The 25,814-nt window shown below is 37.0% G+C and overlaps 1 protein-coding gene across 2 annotated transcripts in view; it reads right to left on the bottom strand.

Moving 5' to 3' along the window:
• The window catches only part of grk6 (G protein-coupled receptor kinase 6), a 91,371-nt gene that overhangs the window by 39,445 nt on the left and 26,112 nt on the right, over positions 1-25,814 (bottom strand). For both annotated transcript variants that reach the window (XM_056445832.1, XM_056445833.1), the window contains exon 3: positions 2,030-2,142. In XM_056445832.1, coding sequence (XP_056301807.1) covers positions 2,030-2,142 — 113 coding nt within the window. The remainder of the gene's footprint in view (positions 1-2,029; positions 2,143-25,814) is intronic.

Raw genomic sequence — 25,814 nt, 5'->3', positions numbered from 1 at the left:
TCAAAACTATACAATAATGGATCTTAAATCTTCTGAACTACGCAAACAGAAACCTGCTTTCTTGGGCGTGAACAAGAAAATCAGGCATTTTTTTCTGAGCTAAACTTGCTGGTAGGCATTTACTCATGGTAGATGCAGTTATGCAGATGTGACCCCCGCATTCCTGTACTGAGCTGGGTCACCCAGCTACTGAAAGCGGCGGAGGAAATGAAACAAGAAGCAGCCGGCAATGAATTCTACAATCACTTTCATTCAAAAACAGCTTGAGTTGTAGTTAGGGCTGAATGATTAAGGGGATAGTTCACTCAAAAATGAACATTCTGCAATCATTTACTCGTCCTTCACAAAAAGGAAGACATATGGCCGTATCATGCACCCAGCGCAATAAGGCGCAAGACCTGTTTGTCCTGACGTGTTGCTATTTTCAGACCTAAATTTTACAGTTTTCCACCATGTTGTTTAAATAGCAAATCCATTTGCGCCACTTAGTGAACTCATGGGTGTTTCGACCTAGAAAAGAGGTGTGTTTAGGCGCATTGTTGCTATTTTGAGGGACTAAAATAGACTGAGCAATAGACCAGCTGAAAGCAGGTCTAAAGTCCAGCGCAGAGCGTATCAGTTGTGCGCCTTGCTTGCACATGCTTAAAACATGCAGGATGTACAGCAATACGCAAACAATGTTTACAAATGAAAAAAAAAAATTAAAATAAAAATATATATTAATAATATAAAATAATAATAAATATTATTTTCTACATAAATATAAAAACACTGCCTCCATGCCGTCTTTATCTCGGGGGCTTTTTTTTTAGTTTATTAATGACAACTTGCTTTTGTATAATGTTATCATTATTAGCAGTATTATTTATTATATGCAAGCTTTTAGATTTAGACAAGCTTAGATTTGTCCACCTGTCAGGTTTTGGACCATATGGGGCATAACGTGTATTTGGATAGAACTCAGTTTTTTGACCACTCTTCATTATTATTGCTCATTTATTCGTTTGCTGGAAATCAGAACTGAATTTAGAAATAGTTTTAAAACAAATCTTTGCACTAAACAAACAAAATGAATTATGTAGACTAATGGATGGCTGTGCGTACAACACGTTTCCTTATCCACAAAAGAGAAAAAAAGTGAAAGTAAAGAGGCTAAATGGAGGAGGTTCGTTCTTTATCCTCTCGCCGCAGATGGTCTGTTTAACCGTTTTCTCACTAGTGAAGCGCTCAGATTTTCCACTAACAAAGTCCACCATGTAAATAGCAAATGCGCCATGGCGCTACGCAACTGACTCCTAAAGGGAATAGGAGATGAGACTGGTTTGGTTTATGCTCAAAACACACCTATAACTTATTAAGATAATAAGCTCAATCCTGTTAGACCATGCGCTGCAGAAAATCTACTCCTAAGAAATGGGACACCACTGCAACACCCGCACATGTCATCATTTGTCATCGCGATCTCTTGCTTCAAATGAGATCAGACGATGGTGACTGCTGTAGTTATTCCAGTTGTGTTACTTTTTTGGTATTTATCTTCAGGAAATCACTGAAGGCATGTATTATATTATCATAACGATCTAATGTGGCAATAAGATCCTAACTGTACTGTGCATTTACACAGCGGCCATATTCATCTATGTAAACACAAGAAAACAACATTAACATTTTAGCAGACACTGTAAAAATGTCATTCCCAGCTACTAGACTTTTCTGACAGGTTATTAGAGTGTCATCCAGTGTCAGAATGTCTTTTCTTTGAGATTGTGCAAAACAGTGGCACCATAAAACTTGGTGAATGCTCATTCGTTCAATAGAAAGCTGAAAATATTGCCTGCAACATTGTAAGTGGCACTCTAAAAGTTTCAGTTATTCCCTGCGTTTTGAGAAATTGCTCCAAAACTAGCTCCAAAACTAGCTTCAGCTATATAGTTTCATGGCATGCAAGCCGGGTTGTTTTTGTGGATGTAAGAAGAAGAAACAAACACGCTCTTTAAAGTGAGGAATAATTAGCGGTCTGCTTTCTCACCACAGCATCCAGGAATCTGACACAGCGCCTCAACTCCGGCCTGGTGTCGCAGAACTGCCGGAAGAGCAAGCGTCCAATCGGCTGCCGCTCGCAAAGACTGTTGTAGTCTTTCTCTGTGGAAATAAAACCACATGAAACATCGTGACTAAGAGCTTTGAAAAGGTGAGAGAGAGGGAGAGAGAGACAGAGAAAATGAGTAAATATCATTTGGGACAATCGATGAATACAATAAAAATCAATAGCACTTTCCTCTGCTCATTTCGCTCTGGAAAGGAAACCGAACAGACTAAAGCATTAGTTGACCACAGCCGAATAGATAATAACAATCGACAACATCCTCAAAATATTAAAGGCACCCTGTAAAGCGGTTCTGTTTAAGCCAAATTTATAGAAAATACCCAGTGATGGCATGCAGAGTAGTGGCTTCATAGGCTAATACTGTTATCTAGAACGGCAGGTTTGCTTGAGAACTCGATTTACACTGACCATCAAGTGGTGACTCAACAGAATGCGAAAAGTGCTTGGCGTAAACAAATATGTTGCTTAAAAGCCACAACAACATGTTGAAATAAATGAAAACTGGGAAATCATTAAAGAAGTAGAGTGAGTAAATGGTAAATACAATTTTGTTTTGATTTTTGGATCTCTTAAAGAGACAGTTCACCAGAAAATGAAAATTCTGTCATCATTTACTCAGCCTTTACTGGTTTCTTTCTTCTGTAAAGCATAAAAGCAGATACTTTGGAAACCTGTAACTATTGACTTCCACAGTATTTGTTTTTCACTATGGAAATCAATAGGTACAGGTTTTCTTCAGAATATCTTCTCTTGTGTTCAACCGTATAAAGAATCACATAAAGGTTTGGAACAACCTGACGGGGACAAAATAGTGAGGCAAATTATGTGCATAAAATGGGTGAGCTATCAACTTTAAAGCACAGAAATTGAATTGTGTAAAAATTGTGTATATTTCTTTAAAGTAATTAATAATGTATTACTACTATTATTATTATTATTATTGTCATTATTATTATTATCATCATTTATTATTACGGGGCAGCACGGTGGCGCAGTGGGTCGAAGAAGATCGCTGGTTCGAGCCTTGGCACTTGGCATTTCTGTGAGAAGTTTTTTTTATGTTCTCCCCGTGTTCCGTGGGTATATAAAATCTTGCTATTACTTGTAATAATTCTGTGAGATTTTGAGCAGCCAGCAACTCCACTCAGAGAATTGTGTGTATGTTGTATATACACATACATACACTCACTGGCCACTTTATTAGGTACACCTGTCCAACTGCTCGTTAAAGCAAACTTCTAATCAGACACATGGCATCAACTTAAAACATTTAGGCATGTAGACATGGTCAAGACGATCTGCTGCAGCTCAAACCGAGCATCAGAATAGGGAAGAAAGATGATTTAAGTGATTTTGAACGTGGTATGGTTGTTGGGGCCAGACGGGCTGGTCTAAGTATTTCAGAAACTTCTGATCTACTGGGATTTTCACGCAAAATCATCTCTAGGGTTCACAACGAATGGTCAGAAAAAGAGAAAATATCCAATGAGCGGCAGTTCTGTAGGCGCAAATGACTTGTTGATGCCAGAGGTCGTAGGAGAATGGTCTGACTGGTTCTAGCTGATAGAAAGTCAAAAGTAACTTTAAGTAACTGTAACTCAGTTACAACCGAGGTATGCAGAAGAGCATCTCTGAACGCACAACATATCAAACCTTGCGGCGAATGGGCTACAGCAGCAGAAGTCCTCACTGGGTGCCACTTCTGTAAGCTAAGAACAAGAAACTGAGGCCACAGCCTCACCAAAATTGGACAATAGAAGATTGGAAAATCGCTATACATAGTGTAATTGATGCAGTTTTATACATTTTAAATACACTTGAGAATAAAATGTAGATTTGTTTATAATTTTATATAACTCAAACTGTGTATACGTGTACCACTAGTGGTACGCGGGCTTCCTTCTAGTGGTACACGGACGAATCAAATATGCCATATATACATGCAAGATATATTACAAAATTTATCACAAATGATTTATATATGAATATGATGACATATAGCCTATATTTATGAGGCCCAAGCAATATTTCCAGGTTTTGATGAATAGGCTACTATATGTTAATAATTTACATTTAAGTCCAGGAATGTTTTATTTTTTAGGAACAGTAGCCTACCATTTTTAATAAACTTTTAAAAGCACATTATAATTAAAACACTGTCATTTTATTTTGGTTGTTTGTTTGTTTTTTGCCTGTAGGCACAATACAATGTTAATGTTCAAACGATTTATAATGTTCAAAGTGGCTGACAATAATAAATATTCTTAATAATAGGAATTAATCTGTCTGGTTTTTGAACTGTGCAGAGCTGTAGGTGCATAATTAGACCAACTAATCTACTGTATTTCAATACTGATCATTATGGTGGTACTTGGAAAGACATTTTTTCTGAGGTGGTACTTGATGAAAAAAGTTTGAGAACCGCTGATTAAAGCAATTTAATTATGTCATTTGCAGCAATTGCTCAAAATGTAATTTTCTTTAAATAAAATATTATACTCCTTCTTTACTTTGTTTCAAGTCTTCATAAATTTCTTTATTCTGCTAAACCCAAAAGGAGATTCTTTTGAAGAAAGCTGTAAACCTGTAACAACTGACTTCCATAGTATCTGTTTTACTCCTAAGTCAATCAATATATATCAAAATATCTAACAGAAGAAAGAAACTCATAAAGGTTTGGAACCACTTGAGAGTGAGTAAACGATCCCTTTAACACACTATTATACATCCACTGAAGTGGACTCCAAACCACAAGGCTCTAACCATAACAAAGTAGCTGTTACGGTCAGACCCTTGTGGTTTAAGTCCACCTTGTGGCCCGAAACCACGTCTTTGTCACATAACACACACCTGATGAAATGGCTGAAATAAACGTCCTTATAAAGGCCGAGCATACTGAAATGAACGGAGTGGGAAGGCAGTGGCCGGTGGCCGAGATTTGCATTTGCTGCTCAGGTATATGCAAAGAGGCAGCAGGATTAACACAGAGGCAAAAGGGAGTGTGTGTGTGAACCCGCAGCGATATAGAGGCAGTGTGTAGGAGGCTGGTATTGATAGCGATACTGCATAAATACATGGAGAGCTTACAGCTACTTCATAACACTGCTGACACAAACAGCAAATCTGCAAAGTGCAGATAACAATCAGCTTTACTGCTGTTCATACACGCTCCTTTTAATTACAGCCGATCAGATCCATTTGGAAAAATATTTGTCTTCAGCTTCACAACAGCGAAAAGATGAAGTGGCCACCAGTATATATATATATATATATATATATATATATATATATATATATATATATATATATATATACACACACACACACACACACACACACACACATGTATATATATATATATATATATATATATATATATATATATATATATATATATATATATATATATATATAATATATATATATATATATATATATATATATATGTGTCCAATTCAATGATTTATGCTAAGCTAAGCTAAAAGTGCTCCTGTCTAAATCTAAGGGACTTGAATGGTCTATTTTCTATGTTCCTTTAATGCTTATTCATCAGTATTAATAATATTTTTTCAATTTATGTATATGTTAAGTACAGTGAATGCTTGTGGGTCCCATGACCAAACCAGTTCCCACTGCACATGTGTGCAGTTACCACAAAACGCTGGCTGGGTTATCGGTTACCTGGTAGGCCCACACTCAATCTGGAAACTGCAGATTTCAGCATATTATGCAATTCATGGAAATCAGTTTTTCCACATTTATTTCCGTTGCTTTTTTGAATAACAGGCAAATGTTTCGATTTGTGTACGGTTTGTAAAGCAATGGCATATGATGTATGTTTTATTTGAAAGACCTGTTGTAGCAAATAAGTGGTTCTAAATGGATTTGCATATGAAATAGCAAAAAAAGTAAATGCAAATTCTGCCTGATGCTATCAGCTAGGTATTTACGCAGAAGTCTGTGATGACCTGTGTGCTGTGACACATTGTCCTGGTCACCACTGTTGTAACTGCTGGTGATTTGTTGCACTGTGATCCTGAAGTCACTGTGAATAATGCTCAACAGTCTCCGCTCTCCTTTGGCATCAGTGAGCTGTTGATGACAGTAAATAATTTCGCAAACTACTTTTTGTATAGAGCATTTTAAGAGATGTAAACAGTAACAAAGGTCCTAACATATTTCCTGTTTTATATTTTTAATGTCCAAAGATACGGAGAATCCAAACGGTCTGCATATTGATAAATAATGTTATGACAGGTGTTTTAATGTTATGATTAAACTGCCTCTTGTTATAGTTATGAAATAGTTTGACAAAAATCAGAAAATGCTTATTTTGGCATAGGGCAATGACATCACCATACTGAAATGGTCTATAGATTAACTACAGCAAAATGAAAATGGCTCACAACCCATGATGCTTCTGAGATTGAAGTTGTATTGTGCAATCACAATTTATACTTTAACAAACTACTATAAATCAGCACCAAATACTAAACTTTAGTCCACATGAAATTTTAGGAAACCAAATAAATGTAAATACAATACAATAAAATATAAATAAAGGACATAATAATATTACAACTAGGGCTGTGCGATTAATCAAAGTCGCAATCGCGATTTGAAACGCTGCAATTAGCTATAGGCTGTGATATGAAATATATTTGTATTATTTAAAAATCAACTGAAAGTTCCGCCAGTGACACACAATCTAGTAGCAAGCAACAGCAAAGTACAATTTCAGAGTTCTTTCAGCCATGTTAGATTGAGTGTATTTTTTATTATTATTATTATTATTATTATTATTATTTGATATAATAAACTACACTATCTACCTAATTTGAGTTCTAATTGTTTACAGAAAGGTAATGTCATTTTATTTGTGTTTAACATTTGCTCTAGAGAAAAAGGAATGTTTCATTTATGAATATTTAAAAAAAAATAAATAAATAAATAAAAATTATATATATATATATATATATATATATATATATATATATATATATATATATATATATATATATATATATATATATATATATTTTTTTTTTTTTTTTTTTTTTTTTTTCTTTTTTTTTTTCTTTTTTTTAAGTAAATTAAAATCTTGTCAGTTTTTTTTAACTAACACACTGCAATTTAGCAGCAATCGTAGCAGTAAGAAGCTACGATACTGATTATCGAGCTGAAGCTTGACTACAAAATTAAAATCGCAAATCGAAATCACAATATATGTCAAAAAAAAAAAAAAGTAAATTCGCAATTAGATATTTTACCTGTACAGCGCTGGTTACTGCAACAATATTACATTTTATTAATAATTCAACATTTTCTCTGAGAAATAAAAAGGTAAACCTCTACAGTGCTTCCCACAGGTTTGAAAGATACTTGTGGTGATAGCCGGATTGAAACACTTTTTACCCACAGCACATGAATGGTCAACTACATGCAACAAAAAAAAACAAGTGATTTTTAACTATACTTGTATTTATCATGACACTGTTATACACCTTTTTAATCAATGGGTGAAAGTTATTTTGAAAAAGAGTTGTTGAAATTAAAGGAAAAAATCCACTATTTCTCTTACTTTTGTGCCATGTGCACCCACTGACAGGTAAAGACTGCTTTCTCTCACTCTCACTCTCTCTCTCTCTCTCTCTCTTTAAAGTTGCTTTTACAGTATTGCCAAAGCATTTTAGATATGTATAAAGTATGTAATATATTAACATCATTAAATTAATAAAATATACAGCAAAGTTTAGAAAGCAAAAGTAAAACCCGAATCCCGGACATTTTAGGAGATTCAGAAACTACAGTCGGACGCATTTTGGTGGAAAAGGCGCGTCTGTAGAGCATATGAGATTGTCTGAGTGAGTGACAGATCGCACAGTACAGAACCAGCAGTAGGAAACAGAGTGAGAGAAGATTTTCCACTGGTTAATCAATCGCGAATGTTTGGCTTTCTTGGACTGATACAAAAAAGTGTAAAAGGATAATGATATTAATAATAATACTAGTATTATTCATGTGTCACCACCAAATATACTTGAGTGGCTGTTAATATACCTGGGCGGCCCACCCAAGTAAAGTATATGTGTGGGACAAGGTAATTATAGTTAATGAAACGAACTAAAAAACAAAAAATAGAATTGAAAAAACATTTTCGTTAACTGAAATAAGAATGAAAACAAGAGTTAAAAAACAAATAGAACTAAAACTGCATTGTGTACATACAAAACTAATTGAAACAAACTAAAATTAGAGCAAAAACATCCTTCGTTATAGTCTTTGTAAATGTATTCAATACATAAGCATTTTAGACATAAATCTATTTTCTTCGCAATGCCAGTTTTACGTCGGGTTTAACTAATTTAAATTATGATTGCTGACTATTTTTGATATGTTGAGCCCAAACATTGGAGGATTGTCATGAAAGATCAGGTTCACGGAAAAGTTCTGAACTTTCCATCACTACTGTCTGTATCTAACCCCAGAGGCAGCGTTGCACACTTTTTGAACGGTACTTAGGCCTGCTATCTTGTGGGCTGTTGTATATGAATTTGAGGATGAGTAGATGGTAGTAGTCTTGTGTCCTCTGAATAGGCTTGGGATGATAACCGTTTTTAAGGTATACCGATGTTTGAAAAAGTTTAGGTTTTAAAACTGCCAAAATTTTCTGCTACAGCATTCCCAAGTTGTGTCTAAAATTTTTTAATTTATGTTTTGTTTTTTTGTTTGTTTGTTTTTTAGGACAACATTATCTTCACCAGAAAATCAAATATGCTGTTTTAGATAGTAAAGAAATCGATGTTTTCAATACAAGAGCAGAAGTCAATGATTCATTTGAATTCTTTAACCTGACATGTTTACTGCTGCAAAATATTATAAATGTTTCTCAAAATTAAATATATTGTGTTCGATGGGGAATAAGTTTTAGATTTTTACCCAGACATTAAAAAAAAGAACTTATTTTAGAGCAGTGATCATAATACTGTCATACTGTGAAATGGTAGTATTTTTATCCAAGGTTATCATACCGTCAGAATCTTATACCGGCCCAAGCCTACCTCTGAATACAGATTTCAAAAATCTATCTTTGGTTGAGTTATTATATAATATTCTGATTCAAATTCTAATTTATTAAAAAAAAAAACTAAAACGAATACTGAAACTGATAAAAACTAAACTAAAACTAAGCAATTTCAAAATATAGAAACTAATAAAAACTAGTAAATCTGCCTCTAAAAATGAATTAAGACTAACTGAATTTGAAAACAAAAAGGCAAAACAAAATAAAAACTAAAACTAATGAAAAATCCAAAACTATTATAACATTAGTGTGGGAAGCACTGCTCTAATTTTAAATTATATTTATTTACAGTACAAAAATATGAAATTACATTTATTTTGGCATTGTCAAACTGTGGCAAGTGTTTTTTTTCAGTAGCACAGCATTTAATCACATGATACAGTTTATCGCACAATGAGTGTGCACATTTTTGTTCAGTACTTTACGTTAACGGATTCCCGGTTGTCTACTTTAAGCTTCTGAGTATCAAGCAGCCTTAGTTTTAGCCAGAGCTGTGTTGTTAATAATTGATTATGAAATGAAACTGCTTTATTTCCCTTTGCCACCCCTCATGAGGTGGTCTTTAACTAGACAACACCATTAAAAACCTTGAAGACAAAACCAGGTTTGACCTCCATGCCCGTGGTTAAATGAGCAGCAACATGGTTTCATTCATACGGTCACAAGGCTTCCTTTGAGCGTAGAAAACTATCTGAAAAGATGAAGAGATTGGCCTTCAGAACAGGGTCTCGCTTGGTCACACTCTTAATTCTCTGAGGGGTTTCATGATCTGTTTGTGAATGGACAAATGAGTTTAGAGATGGCAGATAAAGAAGCACAGCAAGCTCTTCTTCAAAAGTCAACATGAATTTAAAAAAAGCCCCAATTAAAACAGTAATAGTGTTTTCAGAGATTTTTTAAAAGTAAGACCACATAGAGAATATTTATTGAACAATATAGTACAACATATACAGTGGGGCAACTTAAAGATGACTCTCAGGTAGAGAATGAAGTCACATGCATTGCTCAGGTGTGAGTTTTTCACAGATTCAACAGTGTAAAAATCTTGATGGTTCTGTGAGTCTTGTCTTTCAAATCTGATCTTTAAATGATATTATCTATTGGATTAATATCAGGTAATTTGCTTGGCCATTCCACAGCTTTATTTTCTTTCTCTGATAGCATTTAAGCGTTTCCTTGGCTGTGTTCAGGATCATTGTCTTGCCGAAATGTCCACACTGGCTTTCTCTTCATCATCCTGATAATGTAGATGTTGGACTAAAGCAGCTGATATTCAAAAACACTGACGAAGGGCAGAGGGTTGCTGAAGAACTACTGAGAGATTTCAGCTGCTGTCTGGGCTTTCACTGCTTTTCTACACCTAGCTTTCTTCATGTGTTCAATACTTTTTTTCTTGAGTCATTTAATTTTATTACACATAATTTAATTTGTAAACTAATTAATATTGTTTTCTTTTCATATGTTTATTTCTTTGGTTGCTATCAACATCTGGTGAAAATTAAATGGCAGACAAATAAAGGTCAACAGCACCTTTAGAAATGTGTTTTCAGAGAAAATTGTTGACGTGTTCAATATTTTCTCCACAGTAAATATGTTAGTTAAATATATGTTTATATAGAACATACAATAAGTTACATCTACATTACATTTGAAGGCATTTTATAAAAATAGCTTATGCTTCGAATAAAGTAGCATACAAATACTAGAAAATGTAACTAACATTTACTACATAGTAAAACATTTTCCAGAGCAAATTTCTAAAGATTCTTAAAACAAGTAACATTAACTTGATTTATATTTAAAGCAGAATAACTTGATATACGAATTCTTGTTTTCTGTCAAATTGAACTAAATGAACCAAGTTTATGCTTAATACAAGAAAAAAAAAACATGTGCCAATGGCATGAGCAAAGTAAAATTCAAAAGAAACAGTAACAGGGTTTCTGCAGGTTTCACCAAGTCAAGTTTAAGACTTTTTAAGACCATTATGAATGATATTTCAGACTTTTACAGGGTAAAATGCTGAGGATTTTATTTTACTTAACCCATTTATATATATATATATATATATATATATATATATATATATATATATATATATATATATATATATATATATATATATATATATAAATATATATATATATATATATATATATATATATATATATATATATATATATATATATATATATATATATATATAAATATATAATATATAAATATATAAATATATATATAAATATAAATATAAATATTATATAATATAAATATTACAAATAGAGTTAATCAATTTTACTTTTGTTAAACGTGTTTGTTTTTTAGATGGATTGTTGGATTTAGTGATTGGGAAACTTTAAATGGACAAAGGAAAATTAAGACCCATTTAAAAGCATTTAAGACACACACTGACATATTTCAGAGAATTTTTAAGGCCTAAATTTTAGCTCCTCCATGAACTGCCACCTAATCGTGGTGGAGGGGTTTGAGTGCCCGAGTAATCCTAAGAGCTATGTTGTTGGGGGCTAATGCCCTGGTAGGGTCTCCCAAGGCAAACAGGTCTTAGGTGACAGGTCAGACTAAGTGAGGTTCAAAAACCCCTTATGAGTACAACAACATCAAGGACTGTGACGTCGCCCAGTATGGCGTAGACGGGGCTCGTATGCAAGCGTATGGTGGCCGCGTTTTTTCCCATGGAACCCGGGCGGGCTTAGCCCGAAGGAGTGACGTGGGACTATCCTCCCACAGGCGCACTACCTACCTGCAGGGGGAGCCGTAAGGGGCCGATGCATTGTGGAACGAGTGGTGGTCGAAGGTTAGGACCACGACAACCCGATGGTCAGGCACAGAAACTGACTCTTGGGACATGGAATGTCACCTCACTGGGAGGGAAGGAGCCCGAGCTTGTGCGGGAGGTGGAACAGTACCGACTAGAGATAATTAGGCTCACCTCCATGCACAGCTGGGGATCTGGAACTCAACATCTTGAGAAGGGCTGGACTTCTACTCTGGAGTAGCTCACCGTGAGAGGCGGCGGGCTGGTATGGGCTTGCTTATAGCTCCCCAACTTAGCCGCCATGTGTTGGAGTTTTCCCCGGTGAATGAGAGGGTCGCCTCCCCGCGCCTTCGGGTCGGGAATAGGTCTCTCACTGTGGTTTGTGCCAACGGACCAAACACCAGTGCAGAGTACCCGGCCTTCCTGCAGTCCTTGGGAGGGGTGCTGGAAGGTGCCCAGACTGAGGACTCCATTGTTCTACTGGGGGACTTCAATGCCCACGTGGGTAATGACAGTGATACCTGGAGAGGCGTGATTGGGAGGAAAGGCCTCCCTGATCTGAACCCAAGTGGTGTTTTGTTATTGGATTTCTGTGCTAATCACAGTTTGTCCATAACGAACACCATGTTCAAGCATAAGGGTGCACATGGCACCAGTTCTGGGAAACCATGGATGAAGACTATCAGTCGCCCCAAAGAGATTCTGGCAAACTGTCCGGCGCCTCAGGAGGGGAAAGCAGCTCTACATTGACGCTGTTTACAGCGGAAGTGGGGAGCTGTTGACCTCCACTGGGGATGTGGTTGGGTGATGGAAGGAATACTTTGAGGATCTCCTTAACCCCACCGACATGTCTTTCATTAAGGAAGCAGAGACTGGGGATGCAGGGGTGGACTCACCCATCACCCAAGCTCAGGTCACTGAGGTAGTTTGCAAGCTCCACAGTGGCAAAGCAGCAGGGGTGGATGAGATTCACCCTGTGTATCTTAGTTCTCTGGATGTTATGGGGCTGTCGAGGCTGACACGTCTTTACAACGTCACATGGATGTCGGGGACAGTACCTCTAGACTGGGCAACTGGGGTGGTGGTTCCCATTTTTAAGAAGGGGGACCGGAGGGTGTGCTCCAACTATAGGGGGATCACATTCCTCAGCCTCTCTTGGGAGAGTCTATGCCAGGGTACTGGAGAGGATGATCCGGCCAATGGTTGAACCTAGGATCCAGGAGGAACAATGTGGTTTTTGTCCGGGCTGTGGTACACTGGACCAGCTCTATACACTCACCAGGGTGCTTAAGGGTTCATGGGAGTATGCCCAACCAGTCCACATGTGTTTTGTGGACTTGGAGAAGGCATTCGATCGTGTCCCTCGTGGCATTCTGTGGAGGGTGCTCGGGGAGTATGGGGTCAGAGGCGATCTGTTGAGGGCCGTCTCGTCCCTGTATGAACAGAGTAGGAGTCTGGTTCGCATTGCCGGCAGTAAGTCAGATTTGTTTCCAGTGCATGTTGTCTTTGGCAGGGCTGCCCCTTGTCACCAATTCTATTAATAATTTTTATGGACAGAATATCAAGGCCCAGCCTTGGGCTGGAGGGGGTCCTTCAGGGAACCACAGCATTTCATCTTTGTTATTTGCAGACGATGTTGTTTGTTGGCTTCATCAAACATGGACTTTCAGCATGCACTGGGGCGGTTTGCTCCCGAGTGCGACATGGCTGGGATGAGAATCAGCACCTCCAAGTCCGAGGTCATGGTGCTCCACTGGAAAAAGGTGGTTTGCTATCTCCAGGTTGGAGGAAAGTCCTTACCCCAGGTGGAGGAGTTTAAGTATCTCGGGGTTTTGTTCACGAGTGAGGGAAGGGTGGAATGTGAGATTGACAGCCGGATTGGTGCAGCAGCAGCAGTAATGCAGTCTGTTGTGGTGAAGAAGGAGCTGAGCCGAAAGGCAAAGCTCTCAATTTACCGGTCAATCTATGTTCCTACTCTCACCTATGGTCATGAGCTTTGGGTCATGACCAAAAGGACAAGATCTCGGATACAAGCGGTCGAAATGAGTTTCCTTCAAAGGGTGGCAATGTGCACTCTTATGGATAGGGTGAGGAGCTCTGACACCCGGGAGGAGCTCGGAGTAGAGCCGCTGCTCCTCCACATTGAGAGAAGTCAGTTGAGGTGGCTCGGGCATCTGTTTCGGATGCCTCCTGGATGCCTACCTAGGGAGGTGTTTCAGGCATGTCCCACCGGGAGGGACTCTCGGCTGGCCTCTCGGCTGGAGGACCCCGGAGGAGCTGGAGGAAGGAGCTGGAGGAAGTGTCTGGGTTTCTCTCCTTAGACTGCTGTCCCCGCAACCCAGCCCCGGAAAAGCATCAGAAAATGAATGAATGATGAATGAATTTTAGTTTAAGAAATTTAAGACATTTCAAGACTTTTTAAGACCCCGGGGACACCCCGAGTAATTTTCACACAATTAAATATATGTGTGCTTGTTTTAAGCATAAACTTACCCACATTTTTCAATTTCTCAGAAAAAAAATTCTTAATTATGTATCTTGCATCCAATATGACATTTTATCAATCAATGTATTCATAGACCTTCTGCTTCATATTGTAAAAGGGTGAATTAATGACGCACAGAAACACTGGTTTTGAACCATCAGGAAAGAACTTTGAAATAAAACCTGCCCAATGGCCTAGCAATGACGTAAACAAACAATTCATCTTGTGAATTGACTTGTGCTTTATTAATGTAACCGAATAAATGTTGTAGAAAAAATCTATATGATTTATACAATAAAAACCATCTGTGACTACGTTTTTAAGATTGTTTCCACTTTATATCACGCTAGAGGTTTTAGAAAATTAGAACTGAGACTTGCAAATGTTTCACATGTACTGGCGTCATAACCTCACCTTGGAATACAAGGTTATAAGGGTCAAAAACAATGAAAACAAAAAAAATTCTTTATTTTATTTTTTTTTGTGCAAGGTCATTGAAAGAATATTACTACCGGATCTTTGTTTGCTGGCTAAAATGAAGTCATCATCACTGTAAGGACTCCAAGAGCACTCAGTGATATTAGACTTTCATTTGTCATTGTTTAGCTAGTAGGGGCAATTTTGTGATAAAGACAACTATACAGCCAGGGGAATATAGCCTCAACGCCATAAAACTGAATTGAAGGCTCATTAACGGTTGCGGTGGTGGCTCACAAAAGCCATACAGACAAAAGCCCATTGGAGCCTGACATGGAAACCATGGGCCTCATATAATGACTGTTTTGAATATGCGCCTTGGCGTGAATGCACGCTGAGGCAGTTTGTTTTTGTCAAAAGTGAAAATCAGTTGACCTTACTGTCTGTGCGCAAGAAAGTAAAACCCAAGATGTCTGGTTGGATTATAGTGTGCTTCTGGGCATGTTTTCAATTGCAGTGGAGGTTTTTTTTTTGGTTTCTTGCATTTAAATGCGGAAGTTGAGAGCTTCCTGAGGTGCCAGTCTAAGCAGCTGTACTTTAACAGTCAGAAAAAAATGCAGCCATGCAGATGCTTTTACGCTTATGAATCAATGGCAATAAAGTAGACACATTCCGGTACAAACAATTCAAACGTGACCTTTGACAAACGTCGATGCCAACATGTTCCCTTAGGGTCTGTCATCACAATCTGACACACAACAGGGTGAAAAAAATTCCCAAGGCTTTCCCGAATGACCTTTTTCAGGAGAATACCGGTGGATTGCAAACACAACAATTAGACAAGACTGAACAAGCTTGAAAAGCATAAGTCTTGTGTAAAGATGTATAAAAATGTACTCTGAGCTAGCATTATTTAGCCATGTTTACATCTGGTTGTGACAGATTTTTAAAGAAATAGCTCATCCAAAAATGAAATTTCTGTAATAATTTACTCACTCTTTATTTGTTCCAAACTTGCTTTATCTTCTTTTTTCTTGTGTTGAACACAAAAAAAGATATTTTTAAGAAAGCTGAAAACCGGTAACTTTCATAATATATGTTTTTCCATGGGTTACAGGTTTAGCATTCTTCAAAATATCACACAATAATAACACAAGAAAGAAACTCATTAAGGTTTGGAACCACTTGAGGTTAAGATTAAGCTTAAGATTAATCGAAAAAAGATCACAATCTCGATTTGACCCCCTAGACGATCTTAATCCAGCATATCTACGATTCTGCCAATCATATTTTCAAGTTCAGGAGAGAAGCAAAGACGGCCGCACACATCTTTACATTGTTATAAATACATTGTTCAGCAATGTAGACACCCACAAAGGGTGTTGAAAGAGTCACATACTGTATTTATAAGGTATAATTCACCCAAATATGTCCTTTCTGTCTTCATGTAGTGACGTATTCGTGGCTGCGAAATCACACGTGACGCCAAGTTGATCGTGAGCTGTTACCACAGAAAGTGCCGGTGTGCGACTGTGAATGAAGTATACTTTAGTGAACAGAACCTGCATAGGCTGTGAATAACAGGTAATAAAGTTGTAAATAAGGTTCAGTCTGTTGCACAGAGCGATCGTTTGGGAAGTGCACGGGAAGTATTAATCGCACTTAGCAGTGAAAATGAAACCGAAAGCGCGCACATAATTTAAATAATCATATCGCATTTTAGAGTTATGACTGTGACAAGCATTAATATGTTTTTCTTTCATAGCAAAGTTTTGAGCATGAGAATCAATGTTTAACAGTGTCAGTAGACTTACATATAATATTATTGCTGTTTTACCACATGTTTGAGAAAGAACAATAATAATAGGCTTCTAATATTAACCTTTATGTTACATCTATAAAATTGTGAGAAAAATCGTGATCTTAATTTTAAGCTGAAAAATTCCGATTCTCATTTCAGCTCAGAACTCGTGAAGCTCTAACTGAAGGGTGAGTAAATAGTGGGAAAATGTTTTCTTTTTTCATGAACTATCCCTTTTAATGATGTTCAAAGAAAAAATATAAAGCTTTTTACTTATTCTCCTTTTTACTTATTCAGTTCACGCGTGCCTCACGTATCAGAGTCGCACATCTCCGTTGATTTACAAACTATGTGTGCTTTCTTTGTGTGAACTCTTTAAAATATATGCATTGTTATCCAAATTAGTGTTTTATAACGGACGCGTGCACATACAGGAGGATCTAGCGAGACTAGGTGGAGTTTTAGTGAACACATGTTCACTACTGTCAGAAGTTGGTTATTTCAAATATAGACGCCTGGCGAGCTCTCCGGAGAAAGTGAAACCGCTCACACTTTTAGACGGGCTCGTAAAACAACAGGACACAGAAGATGTTGTTGTTCTTGGCTTTGTGGCTGTTTATCAAGACGACGACAAGGTTTGTTTGAGTATTTGTTCGACCATGGCCTGTTATTATATTATTATTATATTATTACGGTGTAATGTCTCGGCTCTGTTTTTAAAAATGGCGCTTTTTTGTTTTCATTCTGGTACCTCTGCAAGTGACGTATCTCTGTAAACCAATAGCATTCAGCTGCGTGTCTAGCTCTGCCCTTTGGTTCCTTTTTTATCCCAATTTTATCCTCTATACACTGGCTGACTGTTAAGTTTTGTATTGATTTTAAAATATTGCTTTTTACCTATAAAGCTTTAAATAATCTAGCTCCTTATAGTATAGCGAGCTAAGTCAATAAAGTAGGTCGAGCCTTCTTATTTATGGCTCCTAAACTCTGGTATAGCCTTCCTGATAATGTCAGAGGCTCAGACACACTCTCGCAATTCAAAACTAGATTAAAGACATATCTTCTTAAAAAGTAAACACTCAATGCATCACTTAGCGGTATGATACATGAATGTGCCCCACGCAGGTTTTTGCATCTCGTTTATTTACACTATTAACAGCAGCTATGCTAATTATTCTCTTTATTCTCCATTTCCACCTGGGGATGCTCATCCCGAGGCCCTTAGACTATGCAGCGCCACTGAATCGATTTAAAGACCAGCGATGAGATAATCCCAAAGTTTTCATAATCCTGGACAAGGCCGTATCCTGAGCAGCTGCATTGAAGAGCATGAGACTGATTCCTATGATGCTCCAGGGACAGACGGATCTTCGCAAAGGTCCAGCATTCTCCAGCCTCCGCCGCCTAGACTGCAGCTCTGCACAAGACGTTTGGCCATAGGAGAAATGGATGCCCAGCTGAGCCTGGTTTCTCTCAAGGTTTTTTAATTCTTCACTTTCGCCAATTGGTAAAGTTTTTTCCTTGTCACTGTCGCCACTGGCTTGCATGGTTCGGGATCTGTAGAGCTGCGCATCGATGCATCGCTCTTCAGTGTTTGGACTCTCAGTAGTGAATATTAAACCCCACTGAACTGAACTGGACTTAAACACTGAAAACTGAACTGACACAGTTTCAATTTACTATGATCTTCTATGTAAAGCTGCTTTGACACAATCTATATTGTAAAAGTGTTATAGAAATAAAGGTGAATTGAATAGAATTTTTTCATGCTAGGTAGCCTTTGCAAAGGGTGACCAAAAAGTGGTACGGTACAGTTCACTTTTAGGTACCCTTTCACATTGGAAACGGCCATGAAGCGTACTGAACCGAACCGTACCACTAAGTGGAACTGGGCCATTAGGTACGCCTTAATAGCACAGGATTAGACCACCTTTTGCCTTCAGAACTGCCTTAATCCTTCATGGCATAGATTCAACAAGGTACTAGAAATGCTCCTCAGTGATTTTGCTCTATATTGACATGATAGCATCACGCAATTGCTGCAGATTTGTCGGCTGCACATCCATGATGCAAATCTCCCGTTCCACCACATCCCAAAAAAGCTCTATTAGACTGAGATCTGGTGACTGTGGAGGCCATTTGAGTACAGTGAACTCATTGTCATGTTCATGAAACCAGTCTGAGATGATTTGCGCTTTATGACATGGCGTGTTATTCTGCTGGAAGTAGCCATCAGAGGATGGGTACACTGTGGTCATAAAGGGATGGACATGGTCAGCAACAATTCTCAGGTAGGCTGTGGCGAATTATGTAAAAAAAATTATAATGTAACCAATTTAATATGAATAATTAAATAGGCCTAATCTATATGAATCTAATCAATCAATAGGACATGCAAACACTTGATCAGACTGAAAACTCATGACTCATGCATACGAGCAAAGACAGAGAAATGATCCAATGCCATATGACGCACAAAACGAGTCTGTTACCCAACATAACAGTCTGAAAAACTGTTGGGCCATTTCAAACTTCCTCCACTGTCTGTTTATCCACAAACGCCATGTTTTGTTTGGCTATTTTTACTGCTTGAGAAATATAGGCTGAGGGGTACAAAGCTTTATTCCCTGTCCTCCCCTGAAGTAGAATATTAAGTCTCAGAAAAAAGTATGAGGATTGGCTAGCAAGCACATCTCAAAACAGTGGGAGACAATATTTACGCAGTGCCATGTCATGAAGATTAAATCCGATTTGAGGCTTGTGACATAAACAGATCATCCTGTACACTTTGTGTAAACACTCCATTTAGATTCGACAGAAAAATCGCCCATGTAAACATCATGTAGCTACTTTGAGTTTTTAGCATTAGCACATTGGGGCATGTTTAAACTTGGCAGGATTGATTTGATTATTAAAACGAACTATGGTGTGATTCTTGGGTTTGCAAAGTAAATGAGTGTACAGTACAGTATAGCACAGTACAGTACATGATGCCATCGGGATCCTGTCTGCAAACAAATGATCAAACTGAGACTTCGGATGTGTTTCAGTACACTTCAAAACAATCTCTAGTGTGGTGTGTCAGCAATAGGAAAACACAACACTACCAAGTACCAAAGACAAGCCAAAAACAGGACATGATGTCACAAGATAAAGCACAAGTCACTGTCAGTGGTGGAAAGAGTACTGAAAATCTTACTTGTAAAAGTACCATTACTTGCCTGGAAATGTAGTGCAAGAAGAGTAAAATTATCTGTTTCTGTCATATCAGTCATTTATGTTCTTTTCACTCAATAAAAAAATAAAATAAATAAATAAAAATATTACTCAAAGTATGAGTAAAAAGTAGCCCTTTCAAAAGTACTCAAGACTAGTGAGTAGTGAGTATTATGCTGTAAAAAGCTGATGCATTTACATCTAATTTGTGTACTGTATGTGTGCAAATGTAATATTCTGTAGTGCATTTAGTTATTGCCCAGCCGGCACACAACATCATTAGACGTTATTATTAGGTTTGATTTAGGTTTCTGACGTCAGGTGACCAAAATTCAATGTCTAGCCAGGGTCTAAGGACAATGTTTCTTTGATGTCCAATAATGACGTCAAATGACGTTGATATTTGGTCGATTTTAGGTTGTTAGAAAGTGACCAAAATCCAACGAGCCAATATCTTAAAACAACGTCATATTGATGTCAGATATTGACATTTATTTGTCAGGTATGGCAACCAAAATCCAACATCTGATAGACGTCATAGCGGTAACGTCCACACAAGGTCAAGGTGTGACGTCATTAGACTTGAAAGAATATTAATAAGTCATTAGATTGATATTTGGTTAATTTTAGGTTGGATGTTGGACACTGACGTAGGCCTGATACTCAATTCTGACGTCAAACCGATTTTCATTTCCAAACAAAATGCGACATCCCTACGACGTTGGCGTACAACGTCAATCTGATGTCACGTTGACATCTTGTGCCTGCTGGGTGTTTAGGGCCATTTCAATCATCATACAGTAAACATCCATCATCTTCTCATCAGTGACATGTATCTAAACAGTGTTAGGGTCAATGAATTTGGATATCTTCTTGGACTCTTTTAATGCGTCCAAACAGTTTGCTGCAACTTGTCCATGTCTTGAGGTAGTTCATTATGATGTGATTTACTATTTATGTGCGATTTGATTGGACAGGAATCACAGGACAGATTTTTTATAATCCCCATAGACAAGAAAAAATAAAGTAGTGACTGCAGGTTGAAGGAAAGTAGTGGAGTAAAAGTACAGATACAGCACTAAAAATGTACTCAAGGGAGAGTAAAAGTACACATTTATAAAACTACTTAGTAAATTACAATTCTTGAGGAAAAACTACTCACAGTAATTCCAGTATTTGTAATTAGTGACTTTACATCATTGGTCACTGTACAAAGAACACAAAGCTCAAGCATACCTGGCTTTTCTCATCATAGTCACAGTGTTGTCTATTATATGTAGTAATATTGGTATCTTCACATCTTTTGTTTATATGTTTAGAATCTTTTACACACATTATAATATAAGCTCATCACAAATTCCATAATAGATTAAAGGCTTCATCTCAAAAATGCACTGTAAAATAGCTTTTCTTGCTTAGAATTTTTGTTGTGATTCTAGTCAAAAGATCTCAATCAAAAAGCAGGGTTTCTGCTGGTTTCACAAAGTTAAATAAAGACTTTTTAAGACCCTTTTAAGACCATTATGAATGACTTTTAGACTTATACAGGAGTAAACCCTAAACACGCAGGATTTCATTTTTTTCTAATGGCCATTAGTTGGTCTATTTTAAATAATGTGTCAAAAGCAGCAAACCCTAGTTTTATACATAGTATTTTTTCACATAAATTGTTCTGTTTAAGGTGGCACGGTGGCTCAGTGGGTAGCACTGTCGCCTTACGGCAAGAAAGTCACTGGTTCAAGCCTCAGGTGGGTCAGTTGGCATTTCTGTGTGGAGTTTGCATGTTCTCCACATGTTGGCGTGGGTTTCCTCCAGGTGCTCCGGTTTCTCCCACAGTCCAAAGACATGTGGTATAGATGAATTGGGTAAAACTAAATTTTCCCTAGCGTATATGTGTGAATGAGTGTGTATGGGTGTTTCCAGTGATGGGTTGCAGCTAGAATGGCATCCGCTGCATAAAACATGCTGGATAAGTTGGCAGTGTTCTGTTTAAAAAACATGCCTTAAAAACACAATACACTAAATGTATGCATATGTCAGTGTCCTAACCATATATTGTGTTTAAATTGGTCGTTAATCAAATGTTATTGAGAGGTAGATAATTAAAGCATATTGGTAAATAGTTAGAAATAAAGCTTTGTTCAAAGTTTTAGAAAGATGGATTGTTGGTGATTGGATTGGTGTTTGCCCAACTTTGTATCTTTACATGGGAAAATTAAGACTCGTTCAAAATGATTAAAGACCTACAACACAATATTTCAGTGAATTTAAGACTTTTTAAGACCTAAAATTATGTTTTTGAAATTAAAGACATTTTAAGGGCCCTATCATACACCCGGCGCAAAAAGGTGCAAGATTATTTCAGACTATGCTAATAGCAAGATGCTATTTTCAGACCAATGCAACCCTTATTTTCACGTATTGCACCACATTGTTTAAATAGCAAATCCAGTTGTGCCCCTTTGTGGACTCGTGGGTGTGCCGGTCTAGAAAGCAGGTGTGTTAAGGCACATTGTTGGTGCGTTGCTATTTTGAACTTACACATTGCTTAATACACACAGGATATACAGAAATACACAAATATCTTTACACATAAAAAAATTTAAAGAAATAAAATGCTACAAAAAATTATTATTTTCTAAAAAAAATATAAAAAACCACTACCTCCATTCTTTTTTAATCTCGGGGGGGCTTTTCCAGTTTATTCATGACAATTTGCTTTTGTATAATGTTATTATTATTAGCAGTATTATTTATTATACTGTATGCATATTGATATTTGTTTTATTAAAAACAAGTTTAGATTTGTCCACCTGTCAGGTATTGGACCATGTGGTTCATTTATTCGTTTGCTGGAAATCAGAACTGAATTTAGAAATAGTTTTGAAACAAATCTTTGCGCTTAACAAACAAAATTGTAGGCTAATGACTGTCATCGGTGGAGTGAGTACAACACCGTTTCCTTACTCCACAAAAGTAAAGGAGTAGTAAAGAGTAAAGAGAAAAAAGTAAAGTAAAGAGGTCGAATGGAGGAGACTAATTCTTTGTCTTTGCGCTGCAGATGGTCTGTTTAACTGTTTCTCTCTGGTGAAGCGCTTAGTTTTTCCACTTACACATAAGTCAGCTATGTAAATAGCAAATGCGCTATGGCGTGACACAACTGACTCTTAAAGGGAATAGGAGATGAGATTCTGATTGGTTTATTCTCAAAACACACCCATAACTCATTAAGAGAATAAGCTCAACCCTGTTAGACCATGCGCCACAGCGCAGAGCAGATTTTTTTTTTCGTCCTAAAAATAACAAAAGTGGATTCGGACACGCCCTTAATGCTTTTTGTGCCATGAGCTTTAGACTTTGCTCCTAGACCGTTAAAATAGAGCCCTCAGACTTTTGTGGACACCCTTCAAAAAAAGCATTTTCTAGACAAGCAAAAAATATATTGTTTTGTTTTCAGAAATAGGTTTTTTATAATAAGTTTACTGACAGCACAAATATTTAATTTTGCAGAAGGATTAGAAAATTCAACTACTATACATTTATATACCGCATAATGTACAAAAATAAATATTATTTCTTTCTATTTGTCTATTATACGTGTTCAATATCAGTGTTTATATGTTTTGAATTCTTTAAACATTTAATACTCTCATTATAATATAAGCTCTTTGCAAATTCCTCAATTCATTAAAGGCTCCATCTGAAAAAATGCAGTGTAAAATAGCTTGCTAAGAATTTTTGTTGTTTTTCTAGTCAAAAGATCTCAATCAAAAACAGGGTTTTTCATTCATTAATTTTCTTTTCCGCTTAGTCTCTTTATTAATCAGGGGTCGCCACAGTGGAATGAACCGCCAACTTATCCAGCATATGTTTTACGCAGCGGATGCCCTTCCAGCTGCAACCCATCACTGGGAAACATCTATACACACTCATTCACACACACACTCATACACAACGCTAAATTTTTGCATACCCAACTCAAATGTACCGCATGTCTTTGGACTTTGGAGGAAACCCACACGAACACGGCAACATTCTTGATCTTCTTCATCTAAACAGCAACATTCTTGCTGTGAGGCGAACATGCTACCCACTGCGCCAACGCGTCACCCCCAATAGGATTTCTGCTGGTTAAAAGTTTTATTGAGAGATGGATTGTTGGTGAGTGGATTGGTATATATCTTTTTAGGACCCCGGACACCCTTCAAACAGTAGTTTTGTTTTCAGAAATTTTTTTATAATAAATTTACTGACAGCACAAATATTTAATACTTTATTGAAACAATAGAAAATTCTACTATACATTTAAATAACATATGCAAAAATATGTATTATTTCTTTAAAACACTAAATGTGCACTGATTAATACTACAGAATAAAATAAATGTGTTCAATTCTGATTTATTGTTAAAACTCTTGGCAGACAAATAACCACTTCTTCCAGCTAATAATGGTATTTTGTTTATTAAGGTTGTTTTGAATTGGAACTATTTAGGAACAGACTTGTCCGTAAGGAACAGTTTGATATAATACTGCTGACACAGTGGCAAAAATCAAACCCACTGATCTTCAGCCTCCCTTGAAGCAATGTGGCCAGAAATGACGTGTACACAATCTAAAATGATGAAGCGGGGTATTATTGAATGAGAACATTAAATGGGATGGGACGCCCCCGGGCGTGGACGATTTAAAATAACCAGAGATGCCCAAAGTCATCCTTTATGTCTTGAGCTCTTTACATTGTTCAAGCCTCTATTTGTGTTGAAGTTCCTTCCTCAGACACCCAAGGCGAATCCAGCATGATTCTTAATGACACTTTCAGAGACACCACAGTTACACGAGACATGGAAGTATTCCCAAAAGCTGTTATGGCTGTGGCCATAGTAATAAATAGAGCTGGACGTTTAAAAGAAGGCAAATTTCATGTGCATTTTGTCAGTAAAGCCGGTGCTGTAGCAGTAGTAAATCTCCAGCATGTGCTTTCACATGGGATGGAGCAGCATTTACTATACAGAGTCATAGTTCATTTACAAGCTCCACAATAAATCACAGACAACAAAATCAAAGGTAATCATACTGCAGTAACGACAGCCATTTTGCGTAGCTTCAGAGCAGACTACAGCACTATACATTGGAAAGAAACTTCAAGACTCAACATTTCAAGTCTGGGTGAAATTAAAACGTACAACGTTTATTTCGCTAACCCGTATTGTTATTCTTAAAGTGAATAACAGATCCGTGCAAGTTAATACTCTGAAAAATCCTCCGTTTGTTTTGGTAATCTACAATAAAAGTGACCATCTGCATCCATAGTATTCTACAGTATTCTAAGCAGTAATAAAGGCATTATCATATACTTTATTATCAGAAAAATTTTAAGACGAAAAACCTATATAAACAATATATTGTCATACACAATACACAAGTATTTTTGACATTATACAGGCTAAAGTAACCTTTTTTTTGTAGCTTAGGTCAATATTGTAATTCCGTATGCTATGAAAAAAGTTTCTGCAATTAATCGCAAAGAAAATATGACACCGGCATAAGTCAAATTTGGAGTTTTGGCATGAGAGTGATACCCTTTGATGGACAAATCACAGATTTTGTTAAATCCCGACTTTGATTTATCATGTAGCCCTAACTATTAGTGCTAACTACCGATGAATAAATCTGCTTGGAAAAATAGTAAGGAATAACAGTGATTTTAACAAAGGAAACAGGAAGTACACAAACAAAATGTTGAGGTGAGCACAGTGCGCACACGTATACACACACACACACACACACACACACCCCGTTTCACTTCCTGCCCAAGTCAAGTCAATAAATATTCATAAGCTTGTGTTTGCTTTTGAACCAGTTTGTTTCATCATTGAACTCCGTTTATGTCATGTAACACACTATGTAACAAGATAATGGGAAACA

This window comes from Danio aesculapii, chromosome 21 (genome assembly GCF_903798145.1).
Source record: "Danio aesculapii chromosome 21, fDanAes4.1, whole genome shotgun sequence".
In the NCBI taxonomy this organism is placed as follows: Eukaryota; Metazoa; Chordata; class Actinopteri; order Cypriniformes; family Danionidae; genus Danio; species Danio aesculapii.
Note: the sequence above shows the minus strand (reverse complement) of the source record. Positions and strands in the feature narration are given on the sequence as shown.